At 37.4% G+C, this 14,868-nt stretch overlaps 1 protein-coding gene across 1 annotated transcript in view; it reads right to left on the reverse strand.

The window, feature by feature from the left end:
• The window catches only part of ST8SIA4 (ST8 alpha-N-acetyl-neuraminide alpha-2,8-sialyltransferase 4), a 132,772-nt gene that overhangs the window by 48,279 nt on the left and 69,625 nt on the right, over nt 1-14,868 (reverse strand). The window contains exon 4 of the mRNA XM_018562192.1: nt 5,715-6,008. Within this exon, the coding sequence (XP_018417694.1) occupies nt 5,715-6,008 (294 nt within the window). The remainder of the gene's footprint in view (nt 1-5,714; nt 6,009-14,868) is intronic.

The following is a 14,868-nucleotide window of genomic DNA, read 5'->3' on the forward strand; positions in this document are numbered from 1 at the left end:
TGCAGAATACCATCAGCTATAGAGGACTACAGCTCCCAGCAATACATTATACAGTGGTGCAATGCAGAAAACCACCAATGATAGAGGACTACAAATCCCAGCAATACATTGTACAGCAATGCACAACACCATCAGCTATAGAGAATTACAAATCCAAGCAATACATTATACACCAATGCAGAATAATACAACCAGCTAACTGACAATACAGCTACATCCAGATCTCTACAGACAGCCGCTGGAACTGCTTGTATACTAGCACCAGCACTGGAGCCACTGCACCGCTGCTTAATTTAGCGGGGGGGCACATGGGGGGCAAAGCATAACACAGGGGGGGGGCAAAGCATAACACAGGGGGGGCAATTGCCCCCCCCTTACACCCTGTAATGACGCCTATGTGTGCAGCCTAAGCAGAAATCAACAAGTGTACTAAAAATCTTTTTGAAAATTTGAGATCTCTTTCTTGAGATGTCTTACAGCAAACACAGAGAGCCTCATCTATCAAAGTGAAAGTGTCAGGCTGTCTTTAACCTGCACTGATTGGAGAGGAAGTGTAAGAAGCATAGAGATGAGCAACAGGTGCTAGTCACCCTGTGAAGGAAACTAAACTAAGCTTTCACCATGCGTGGGATGCATTATATGACAACTGAGTTAGGCAGAATACAGGGTCCTGCAAGAGGTGACAGGCATGAAGCAAGCTTTTGCTGCCATTCACACTTGTGAAAAATCACAAACTTTGCGTGCCTTCTAGAAATGCACAAAAAAGTGTGTCATGCTTACGGTGCCATTTATTGATAATGGCAAGATCAAGCAAGATGTATGCATTTCATGTGCAAAGATGCTCAGCAAATGAAAAAGAATCTTAAAGCTCCAAAAAGGTGCATGAGCTTCTTTGCCTTGTTTGTCACACTTAGGGTAGCCCACTGAAATAAATGGGCTGCCCTATGCAAAACAGACACACAAAAATGCGCACAAATACAACCTGCGATGTCACGCTACGCTAGTGTGAATGAGGCTTAGGCGTAAAGCTTGCAAAATACATGTTACCTTATCTAGCTAATTATGGATGGCTTGGTAAATCACATGTCATGTCATAATAGTTTGCTATCTCTGCAGACACCCTGGTTGACCAGTTTGAGGGGAAGCATTTATCTTTCAGTATGGGGTTTTCAAAAATAGTGCCATTGTTCTTCTGAAATGAGGCTGGCACTACAACTGTCTGCTAAGTGAACAATGTAAAAAGCCATGTTTATACCACAATCATTTGCTCTAAACAGTCTAACTTATAACAGTCATGTTGATGTTCGACATAGCATACCACAAACCAAGGTAAAAATAAAGCGTGCAATCACATCTCCCAATCTGAAACCTTAATCTGACATACTTAACCCTCTTATCACATGAGTCATTAAAGTGTATCTATACCCCAACCTTTTTTTTTTTTTAGTTTTGAATAGTATGTTAGAGCGATTTCCCCTCAATTTCTGTTCCAGGAACAAAGTTTTACTGGGCAGGAAGTTAGAGACAATCTGCAACAGGGAAACACACAAAAACAGGGGTTTTAGCTTTTCCCCATTTATCTAAAAAAACAACAACATTTTTTACATCAGTCTGTGTTGCTGTGAGAGAATTCCCCTCACTTCCTGTTCTGGGGACTAGGGATGTTCAGATACCAAGTACCGTACTCGGTACAAGTACAAGTTCAAGCACATGTACAGATACTTTTCCAGCTCCAGGACAAGACTAGAGAAAATTCAAAAGTTAGGAGGCAGCTTTCATTTTTAAGGAGCATACGGAGCTCCTGGGATTTGTGCATCCCTGTTTTAATACATTATTTTTTTTTATAAATCTATATATAAGGGATGCACCAAAACCATTTTTCCAAGTACAAGTACTGATACTTGTCCAAGCACTCACAGATACAAGTACTGATACATTTTTGTTTATTGTCATGTGACAGTTTTTCTAAAACAATACAGACTAATGATTTCAGGACAGTGGTGGAGAGCCAGAGCCAGGTCCCCGCTGCAACCGTTGAAATCGCTGCAACCCTGGTAGTTCTCGTGAAAATGTCAAGTATCAGAACTGGTATCTGGACATCCCTACTGGGGACAACCATTTCTCCAATGGATTCCTCAGAGAGGAAATTCTCCAATGAATCCTCAATGGCAGTCAAACCTAACAGGAGTTCTAATCTTTCTGCACCTCCAAAACTAAATAAAAGTTTAGGCTGCAGATAAACACTAAACTTGACCTAACCTCTAAATTAACACATAAAGTGTATCTATACCCATATATAGATTTTTAGCTTTGTATAGAATAGGAAAGGGTTAGAATCCTTATCAGGTTTTACTGCTAGCTAGGGTTCTGTTAGAGTGATTTCCAAAAGCTGGTGACTATTGCAACTATAGCAAGAGCTGCTTTTTCCATTTTACAGCTGTTAGGGGGCTATTTAAAAAACAAATTGAGTTGGACTTTAACACCAACCCTTAACCAGACCCCAACACTTTACCCATAATTTCATCCTAGCCCTAAAGCTTAACACTTAAAATAAAACAATAACCTGGAACGCTAAAACATAGCTTAACATTTAATCCCCTAAACTTGATCCTTAACCTAAATCTTGATACCAAGTCTAATTTTAAAATGGACCTATCAATAAAATCAAACTTTACACAAATCAATAGGCCATATAACACCAATAACACCATTACAATACATCATTTTTGAGTAAAAAAGTATGAGTAAGCAAAAGACTATGCAGTGAACTTTATTCTGTTATGTTCACGCTAGGTCTCTGAATGGTAATAAAAACAAAACAAAACAGAATACTAGAAGTAAATTGTCTTTATAAATAAATATAATACATCAATATGTTTTACTTTTCAAGACAATTCAACCAGTGTATATCATATACAAGGCAAAACAAGGCATATACAAGATAAAACATAGTACATAATGTACTTCCTGAAATGATAAAATAGAAGCTTAAATCTACAGAAGTGGAGACAGGGAAATGTTTCCACTCTCAAGAGTTTTATTTTTGAAACATGGAACCTACAAAATAAATTGAGGTTGAAATAAGTATAGGTCAGTGAATAATCTAAAGTGCAATCGTGATTAAAGCTCATGATTTTTTAATTTTTTTTGCTTAACTCGTCCTCTAAACAGAAGCACTCTGTTTAAGCAACCCTGGGCTGGATTAACCATTAAGCAAAATCAGCACATGCTTGAGGCTCCATGGAAGGGGGCACCACAGAGTGTTTTCCTAGTTATCATGCCCTTAAAAGATAACATACATTTTTAAATTGATTATAGCTGCTCTGGAAGAAGGATTCAGCCTTTGGAACTCATTGGTTAATGTGTTCTTTTCACTTATTCATCTGGCCTACCTGGATTGGTCTCTCATAGTAGATGAGCTTATTTTATATTGTGTTGCTTGTAATACAAAATCCATCTACTGATACACACAAGGGTGTGAGCTTGATGTTTGTAGTTTCTTTGTATTTATTGTCAATGGTTTCTGATAGAATAAAAAGGCAAGCCAATCTTGGCACAACAGAAGCATTTTAGGAAAAATCAGTGTATGTAAAAAAAATTAACATGCAGCCATATAAATATGCATCAAATTAAATTCAATACCTCCCATTATTTAAAACAATAAATCCTTTGTGATATCCTTTAGATGTGACAGTTGGAAATGGTAATGCCAAAAAAAAATCTCTTTCTGCAAATTTTTGGTGTGATCCATGATGAAGATTATGTATATGGCTGCATTTAGTTGTGTTGACAAGTGTTGTGTAGCAGCGGCTTTTCTACCTGGCCAACAGCAGCTTCTTGTCACTGTCCTAACATCCATAATTTTGTCATTCAGTCATATCTCCACCTAGTGAATAATGCTGTGACTGTATGCTAGTACACTGCAAGACCTTGGTCAAACTAGCAAATAGGTGGATCTTGCAGTACAAAACAACAGCTCTAAGTATTCGAGTATTCGCTTCATATAGCCTCTACACAAAACTCCCATCTCTATCAACCAGCCACCACCTTTCCCTGACATCATAAATTATTAAGGAAGAAATGTGAAAGTCTTCATACTGACAAAAGGCAAGGGATACTTGCATGAAACTAGTGTAAGTGCTTGCATTTGGCTTGGTATTATCTTCTTACTTAAATAAAGAAATATCACCTATACAGAAGCTTTCAGACTGGGAGAGGGAGCAGCAGGACTGGAAGTCAACCAGGTACACTGCATGCAAATGTGTTGACAAGGAACATGCTGATATCAAGGTAAAGCAGAGTCGGCGGTGAGATTACATCATTGGTCTGCTGCTACTCTTTCACGGTCAAATCAAAAGGCTGGGGGTGAAGAAAGGACACCATTGCAATCCTTAAAATGTGTCTAAGCACAAGAACAAAAATATTATATAGTGCAGCTTACTAGTCCTTAGATGTGGTGGCTACATTAATTGTATTCTTGCATATTACACATTTGCATCTATGGAGGGGGCCATGGCTGCCATCCTAGGTTGCTCTCCTGATTTTAAGTACAAACAAGTCTCCCTCTCAAGTCTTCATCTCCATTACATGGGGGGTACAGGGTAATTTGTACTTTATAGAAGATAGCTTGGAAGGAATATAACATTGTGACTTACATGTAGTCACAAAAACAAGGCATTTCTGGTCAAATCAACAGGTATTTTCTGTACTTGCTGAAAATATTCTTAGCCTGAAAAATGATGTGACCACCATATCTAAGGAATGGTAAGCTGCAATATAAACCTAAACTTTATAGCTGAACTCCAGACAGAAAGCTAAATACACAAGTGAAATACATATATGAAAGCAGTTTTGCCTGCCAATGTTTTTGTATTTTTGTCCAACCAGAGTTTTTCACAGCCCCCTTACACAGGACAGGCAACTGGACAATACTTCTTACAGTCAAAAGATATCTGAACCCAAGAGAAAAAAAATTCATATATTGCAACTGCCCTTATAAATTGACAAATAGCTAGATCCACTGCTCTTTAGAAATCCAATGACTATGTTACAATTTTCGCCATACAGCTGCATTATGTCACAAATGTTGCCCAAACACCTAAAAATGTAAACCATGCTTCTTAAAAACAAACTTCCTCAATTTAATATGTTAACCAGAGGTCATTTAGCAGGCACACAGAGAATAGCAGTACTAAAAGGGAAAAAAAATATTGTATGAAATGTGAAAAAGGACACAAGGACATGTGGCAACATGTGAAAGTATATACAGATTATAATGCATTCTGTATTTAGCCTGTTGCTCTTAACTTTTAAAGCTTTTCATGCTTCACTAAGACATATTGAATAGCTGTTCAGCATTGCATACAAAGCCAAACCACAGGGAATGGCAATTTTCACCTTTGTTGAAATATACCGCAATATATGTTTAAAACGTTCACATTATAGTCATCTTTCTCCGCAAATGCAATAGTATAACAAAAGGTTAAACACTAGAGCTCTCTATAATCCTCACTATGCCCATAAGTTCATGTGTTCAATATAGATCACTGCGTAGCATTGTACTGGAATAAGAAGTTGTTCTGTAAAATGAACACACAGTGCCGGTCAAATTATATATTCCTTTTCAAGCCTTCACTTAAATCATTCTTTTAGATAAAATTTTACTTGAGAAATCAATTGTTGCCAGGACAAAGTAACCATTTTCAGGTACTTACCCTCTGACAGCGTGAAAGAGTCTCAGTGATGGGTAGGCAGTTTGTACTCTTAGTTTGTTTTTAAGGATTAGTGCATTAACCCACTCAACGTGTTTCTCTCCACCTTTGACCATGAAGGCTGGAATCCACAGGACACTGTCATTAAGCATGGACAGTCTTTGTACAAACTTCTGCCGATCTGTCTCATTACGAAAGCCTCCAAATGCTCTTTGTACCACCGAAGGATTCATGGTAATAAAATCTGATTTGGCTCCAACGTCAGATGCAAATTCAACCACAGGAGCTAAGTTGCACCTATAAATATCAAAATAAATATATATTAGGATCAATTCTGTGCCATTATTCCAGAACGGTTCAACGTAAAGTGAAACTAAAGTCAAACTGATAAATATACACAGGTAAAATACATAAAATGGAGCTCCGTTACCCTGGCAAAGGATTTTTATTTCAGTCCATTCAGTTCTTACGAAGCTCTGCCATACAGCACAGGCCTGTCTGGCCTGAGTACTGATTTTCTCTGCTCCAGCTCACTAATACACATATAGTGTACACGTCGCTGTTATTTAAGTCTATCAGCATGCTGATAGTGTCAACTTGATAATACAATACAAGCCCCCTTTTAATTCAATATAATACCGGTCCTCTTTAGAAATATACTGTATGTTAAAGTCAAGAAAGTCTTAATTATGAGTATTCTGTAGATTTTCATTCTATGTTATCTATATTGTACTTTGCACTTCTTTTATGGTATAGCATATTGGAACTAGCTGATGTTGATAAGTTATCTATAACTAATGATTCCAAAGTCCTCTGTTCCCATGCCAGCAAGTTAGTAATGATTGATGTCATATGATGCCACAATTCTTTCTTGTAAACTTGTTATTTAAGACACTTCAGTATTTGCTCATAGGGTACAAAGTTTAACCACCTCCGGGCCGGCCGTAGTAAAAAAACGGCCGGCCCAATTCAAGCTTTCTATACAGTATAAATAACTTGAACGATCTACTAATAAATTGAGCATGTTTGAATCTGCCTCAGTGTAGTCCATTCTATGTTCCCGAAGCGCTTCGAAGGAGAATCCCCCAGCCGTCTAGAACAGAGGTCCTTTCACATGCTAACTGTACTGTAGCATAGCTAATTGACTCCTTGTGCTCCTTGTCCTCCCCTAGTCTGAGCTGGGGGGGAAGGTGTGTCATGTGTGGAGGGCTGTTGTAAAGTATAAAACCTTTACCTTGCAGCAAGTTGGCTCCTACACATACCGTCAGTCTTCTGGACACTGCGATGAGTCGCCTCACCCGTCCCTACTCACTACTTGCCCATTCACAAAACATCTTGTATTTTTTTAAGAATACAAGGTGCTCTGTGATTGGAGGAGGAGAGATGATGTCACATCCCCTTCTCTCCTCCTCTATTTTAATTTTAAATCCAAGTAGTATAAGTACCTCTACTTGTCTTGCTCTCATCCTCCTGTAATGCCCCATACAGCAGCATTGGAAGTGGAAGGGTGCCAATCAGGCAGTGCTACAATGCACGCGTACTGATAGAGAATATGAAGGCTGGATGAAAGAGCAAAGAGAGTAGAAAGATGTCTTATCAGAGTGCTGCTCGTTGATTGTTTTTCAGCAGTCTGAAGGGTATATTTTTGCCCTAGACACTTACATACAGTAGCCCCAAATCTAATGTGGATTATGAGCTTTACTACATACAAAGAGACATACACAGGTAGGCAGCTAGTCTTAGAGCTTATTACTGAAATTTTATATTTTTGGTGTGGTTCTCCTTAAAGCAAATCTGTGCTTTTCCTATTTCATGCAAAACAACAGGTTTACTTAAATCCCTTTAACCTTCTCCAATATCTACTTATCTTCCCTTAGTCCCCTGCTGCTCTGCTACTTGACAAAAACTGAATGAAAATACACAGTACTTTTGGGTATCGAGGAGTATGTGACTTACTCCATGTGGCAGCACTGGGCCAATCACCACTGTCACACAGGGAGTCCATATTTCCTGTGTAAGCTATTACTCTTCAACTTGTGGCTCACATATGGCTGAATGGAGCAGTGAGGTGCTAAAGGAAGGTAAGAATAAACTGCTGGGAAGAGCTAAATTAAAGTGAGCCTGTGACTTTGCCCTATGTGGACAAAGTACAGGTTACCTTATACTGTGAAGATCATTACATAAATTGGCTTGATTGTAAACTAGTTAATATAGGTCTATTGACTTAGTTCTCCTGTAGCATTCACTAAATATAATGTTTTTTATTACAAACGTACTTCTTAATTCTGGACAGAAGTTTATACTTCTGGCTATACAATATACTAACGCAGGATAGTTAGCTTCTACTTTCACTGTATACTGCATTGGATATTAAATAACACCCTGATGGCTATTAATATTAATCCATTCCTTTACGTCATTCTTTTCATTAAGATTTCACATATGCAAAAACAGTTCTGCTGGCATATGTTCTGTAGACCATTTCTATTGACCTAATAAGGGTAAGTATTACATCAGGTAATCTACTCGCTTGACTTTTAGTCATCACAATTCTTCCAACTTGTACCATTTTGTAATTTTTAACTTAATTGAGTAATAAAACTTGAGCGCAGGAAATGAAGCATAAAAAGGCAGTTAAAACAGATTGAATCATGCAGTTTAAGTAGTACAGTTAATTGATAATTTACAATGTGTTACCAAATCCATATCCTTGTCACTAATTAAAATGCACAGAACACAACACACACACACACACACTACTGTGCAAAAATGTTATGCACTTGTGAAAAAAATGTTGTATAGAGGGATTGCTGTAAAAAATAGTGGATAGTTTTTATTCATCAATTAACAACTTACATGGGGAAAAAAAACCTAAATTAAATCAATATTTGATATGTCCACCCTTCACCTTTAAAACAGCATCAAGTCTCCTAGGTACACTTGCACACAGTTTTTTAAGGCACTCGGCAGGTAGGTAGTAGCTAGGCACTCGGCAGCTAGCAGAACTAACCGCATTTCTTCTGTGGATTCAGGCTGTCTCAGTTGCATGTGTATCTTCATGTGATCCCAGACAAACTCAAGGATGTTGAGACCAGGGCCTTTGTGTGGGCTATACCAACTCTTTCAGAACGTTTTGTTCTTTCTGCTGAATATAGCTTTGGCTGTATGCTTGGGGCAATTGTCCTGCTGTAGAATGAATTTGGCAGTGATCAGATGCGTCCCTGATGGTTCTGCATGATTGACAAGTATCTGCCTGGACTTTTCAGCTTTGACTTTACATTTACTGTTGGCTTTGTATATTATTACAGGTGTTTATATAGCAATTTCCGAAGCACTTTACATAGTGCACATTCACACCAGTTCCTGCCCTCAAGGAGCTTACAATCTAAGGTCCCTACCTCACATGCATACATACAGGGGCTATTTTGACAGGGGCCAATTAACTTATACTAAATGCAAGCTCATCATTTTGTGATTCAGCAATTACGAGCATTATTTAGATGTAACCTGTTTATCCTTAAACAAAACAGTTAATCACACACAAAAAAATCTATAATACTTTTTATTCAGTTTTGTTTTAATAGTTGTCGAAAGTTAAAACAAATTGTGTTATAGATACACAGTGTGTGAGTGAATGTACAATACATGCATTTTTTTGTTATTTGTATGGACCCTGAATTTCACAAATAAACACTTTATTCAATGAGCTTCAATGCTTTAGAGTATGAAGTACACGCTGGGATGTTTGTTAAGAAAGCCACTAGCTCTGCATATGCTGTTTGCTCCTTTAGACAAAAGATTGAGATGGCACTTGAAGTCTTTACTTGAAGAGGAGGAGGGGGTTATACCACTCCTCTGAGTCATATAGCTGTGAGTGTATAATCTAAGATTCTTGTTATTAGATCTGTATTTATAGCAGTAAGCCAACTATCTTAACTCCCGGAGTACCACACATATATACACCTGCTGGAAGCAAAAGAGTTATTTGAAACAATTGCGTAACAATACTTAAATAATGTATGGAAAATTCTGTTTAAAAAGGTGATCCTATACATATAATTTTTATTTCAATATTCTGGAATGACTGGATTACATCTTATTTTAACACAGAAAAAAATGTTTAAATTATTATTATTATTACATAGTTTTTATATAGCGCCAACAGTTTGCGCAGCGCTTTACAATATAAGGAAGACATTACAGTTACAATACAATTCAAGACAAGATGGTAAGGAGGGCCCTGCCCGTGAGGGCTTACAATCTGAAAGAGGAGGGGGAAATGATACATGAGAAGGTAGCTGTGGGAATGAATTATTTGAGAATGTGAAGGTTCAGTGGTTAATTAAATGAAATCATTATCGGTCGAAAAACAAAAAAAGAACTCAGAGCAATTGAAAATTTAACCCATGAGGTGGGTCTACCCCTGCACTGCAAGTCTCGTTTTGCTGCTAGACTGTTCCCCTGCAGCCTCTTCTTCCAAGGGCCCCAGCGTTCAGACCAGTGACATCATCACGTCTAAATGCATTAGCCATGAGAGGGACATTCTACTGCCAGCACCACAGGATCAGGTGAGTGTATCTTCTTTATTTGAGCCCCTAGACCAAAATGAGCAGTTAACTCTTGAAGTGCGGGGGTATCCCCACTTCAGGGGTTAATTTTTTTGATTGCCTGGAGTTCTACTTTAGGTTAAATGGAAGCTATAATCGTTTTAGGTCAGTTTATTATAATTATCTTTTTGCAGTTTATATTTTAAAACTGATGTTTTACATATGCTTCATTATTATTACAAACATTTCAACATTTCACAACTGACAAAGTCTCTGACTGAAACCTTGCAGGGTTATTCACTAAAGGGGGCGAAGGGTTTGGAGAAGGCAGGAGAAGTCACTTTCCAGTTCAGCTATCTTGTCCTAGATTGTTCACTTCTCCTGCCTTCTCCAAACTCTTCACCCTTTTGTGAATAACCCTGTTGGGCTCAGCAATATGCAGGAAGGGACGTTGTTGAGTCACTTCTCAGACTAATTCATTTGTAAGTGTTAATTGCAGCATAAGCTACCGAGCTTTGCAAGCTAGAGGCTTTTTTTGTTTGCAACAGGAGATAAGACAGCAAAAACGTGAAAAGGAGCCTAATATTTCACCTGCTGGCTGTAAAGGAGAATACAATATATCAATATGCAATATTTCATATTTACCTAACTAAAGAAATACTCTTTTTATAATTTTTATATTTTACTCCTGCCAATGATAAAAAAAAACATATATAAAACCACTATAAATTAATTTTAATAAATAAAGGATAGCTGAGGCAAAAATTTAAGCAGAATAATATTCTTTGATCTTTGGTATTTTCTGTCTTTTGGATTTGCTTTGGAAATATGGCACTAGCTGTGTATTTGTTTGTTCATTAAAAAATAAATGTAAAAAGGTTTACTGGTAGCCTAGGGCAACTTATTTTACAATCCTGTAATAAAAATAGACTCTGAAATGTATCTAGATTACTCATTCTCACCCAGTGTGGTGCAGTTCCCCAGGGTTTTTGTCTGTTGGATTCAGTAGGTACTTCCGTTTCCAATAGTAAAATTATCACAACCATTTGGAGTTTTAGCAAATAATAAGCATCTGCTCTGCTCTAAGATCCTGCCAAGAGGATTCTCTACTGTACCTCATTATTGTAATATGTGTTTTGCTATACATTGTGTACTTGTCACAGTAAATATGAAATGTATATGTATTGTATATAGCCCTTCCTTCTTATAGCACTGGGGAAGATGATGACACTATATAATTTAGTAGTGATAAAAAAAATATCCAAAATGAATAGCAAGTATTTTAAAAGAAGAACTCCAGGAAAACTTTTTCTTACCCCCTCCAGTAACCTTGCAGCTACCCCAGCACTGCAAGGGTTAAGTGCTAATTTTTCTCTAGGTGCTAAAATAACAAAATATACTCACCCGAAGCTTTGAGCCAGCCAGTTGTCTTAGCGCTTCCTCCAGCCTGTCTCCGCCTACACTGCAGTATTGGAATCTTCCTCAGACATGATGATTTAAGGGGCCTTAGACCGCTGCAGTGGAGAGGTAGAAACACTCCAGGGACCGGTCTAAGAACAAGCTAGCCAGCATCAGGTGAGTCAAACTTTTTTTTTAACCTAGACAAAAATGAGCAGTTAAAGAGGAACTTTACCTATATCTTTAACAACAGCAAACACGCCTTTAGAAATGTTTAGTAATGACTATCTACAAACAGATACTTCTAGATAATTGTTTTCGTTGCAAACCTTATTTCTATTTGTCTTCTGACAGTGGCCATGTTTACTAAGGGCCGATTACTAGATCTCATTTTATTTCCTGGAACTCTGCCACATGTGACTAGAACATGTGACCTTGCACATCATCTAAGCAGAGGAAAATGCATTTCCCTGAGCTCTCATGAGATTACAGATGCGATTTCCCAGCAATGCTCTGCTGTAACCTTCCCAAGATGCAATGCTTGGGCACGATTACATCATTAGTACCAAAGTGAACCAGGAAGTGGAAAAAAGTGGAAAAAATAGAGATTGTAAGCTAATGAATGTAAGATGATTGCATAGCAGCATGCAGAGCTGCATGCTCATGTGATTTTAATCAAGTAGAGGTCCACTTTAACCCTTGCAGTGCAGGGGTAGCCCCACTGCAAGGGCTAATAATGTTTTTCCTAAAGTTCTTCTTTAAAAAACCTCTGTGATAGCAATAAAGTTAAGTGAAAAAAAAATTGAAAAAAAAATAGAAAAAAAATTTAAAGTTTCCCCCCCGAATTTGTTAAAAGTTACACATAAAAAAGAATAACACATTTTTTTTAAAGTCCCCACCCCTACATATACGCATGTAAAGATGCGTCAGGTGCACATACCTGCGAAAATAATGATTGCGCCCATTACGCCGCACATGTTACATATCGCCGCAAACGTCGGAATGAGAGCAATAGTTCTAGGGCCATCAATCACTGATAACACTAAACTGATGAGCTGTAAAAGCGTTTAAAGCGTCGCGTATGGTCAATTTTGGGTATGCTATTTTTTTGCGATTTCGCGGGTGCGCGCAATTTTTAAGCTTGACATGTTTGGTGTCTATTTACCCGACGTGACCCCGTCTTTTATATTTTACCAAAAAAGTGGGTAATATTAGTTGTTTTATAACATAATGTAAAAAAAACATTTTCAGTAATTTCTCCTTATTATAGTAAAAAATAAAACCCCCAGTGGTTATTAAATACCACCATAAGAAAGCTCTATCTGTCCCCAAAAAATTGTATAAAATTCATTTCAGTACAGCGTTGCATGACGAAATAAATATCAGTCAAAGTGCCTCAGCGCTGAATACTGAAAAATGGCCTGGCCAGGAAGGGGGTCTAAACACCTGGTCTTCAAGCGGTTAACAGATGTATTGTAAACATTGAATACAGGATGTACCCATGGATCTGGGGTCACAGAGCATTTTGAAATTTCTAACAAAAGAGCACAGCAGAAGTGGTTTGCCTTCAGTTTCTTTTTCTCTCTAATTAAAAACTTTGTATAGCCAATCTGAACAGGCAGGTAGGGATGGGGAAGGAAGAAGGCATGTGTTTAGTTATGCTTTAGCTCACAACTTTCACAACTTTATCGATTGAACTTTAAAAACTGGCTTGTCTCAGTATATCAGGTAGGAACAGACAGTAGTAAACATGTAAGGAGGATCTAACAGTGCCATCAGCTGGATCAAAATGAGCATACATTCACATGCAATATTTTATTTTTACCTGATTTAAAAGGATAAAAATATGTTTACATTTTTTTTTTCTAGTCCGGTAATAATAAATAACCTGAATACAAAACCACTATACTTTCCCTTTAAACACCAGTCTTTTTCAACCTTTTTACCCTAGAGGAACCCTTAAAATACTTTTTAGATCTCAAGAAACCCCTGTTAAAAAGCGTTACAACTCACGATAGATAGGAATGATCAGTAAGTTGTGGGTATGACAGTAAATAAAAGAATAATGAATGTGATATTTGACAACCAGAGCAGATCATTTTAACACCCCTCTGCTCTATATAGGAATTTTGTTGTGTAATAATAATGCAAGGAAAAAAACACAGACAATAAAAATGGTAGTGTGCCCAAACATTGATGGTGAGTGGGAAGAATCCCCCATTACATTGGAGGTCAAAGTGAAGAACACCTCTCTTACAGGCAGCTTAAATGTATCAATTAAGCAATGTGCATGTGTAACCAGCATAGAGGTGTTTAATGTAATCTACCTAAACACAATAAAAAAATATAAAAAAAACAACGAGAAAACCAGAGAGCTCTGCAAAGGTGAAACAGTTAAACATTTAATTAATCAAACTATGTGTCTCAACATCACACACATTTTATAATATTCAACTCCCACACTACCTGGTAATGTACATGTAGGGCAGGTAATTGGTTTTAATGGTTGGTAGGGATTAAAAGATATTAGGAAGAAGACACTAAGTCAACTAAAAATAACTATGATATATAAAGCTTCAATGCACATCATAGCAGAGGGAATGCATGTAACTAACACTATTCTTAAAGTGGATTAAAATATTTTCTGCAGAATATGTTGTGCCATGTAATAATCCTTTCCAAAATAACCTGGCCTAATTTAACTTACTTTACATATTAACTACTAGTTAATCCCATCACCCTGAATGATGTCACATGCAGTGATAATCTACATTTCCAGGGAAAGTGACATTTCACTTTGATACTAAGACATAGCTCTGGCTTCTTAACATCACTGTCAAGGAACAACACAACCAAGATTAATTTTGCTTCTCTTATTACAACCATGGGTGTTTTGAAGTACCATGACTATGGGTGCATTGGTTTGAGCTACAGAAATGCCACAATTTTACAATCTAAACTGAGTTAATCAGATATTACATAGCAGACTTGTGAAGCAGTTTGTTCAAAGGAAAGGAAGAAGAAAACAAAAGTATAGATAGTAAGACAGACAGAAATGGACAGACATGTTATAATAAAATATTCACAAGACATTTAATTTTTAGGCAGCGTTTGACCTTTTAAAATGGCAACCAGTCGGTAAGCAATAGAACCGATGTCATTGGCAGTGCTAAGCTTTGAAGCTAATTTAATCTGCTCCTCAGCTTGTGATT

This window comes from Nanorana parkeri, unplaced genomic scaffold (assembly GCF_000935625.1).
Source record: "Nanorana parkeri isolate BGI_ZX_2015 unplaced genomic scaffold, ASM93562v1 scaffold564, whole genome shotgun sequence".
In the NCBI taxonomy this organism is placed as follows: domain Eukaryota; kingdom Metazoa; phylum Chordata; class Amphibia; order Anura; family Dicroglossidae; genus Nanorana; species Nanorana parkeri.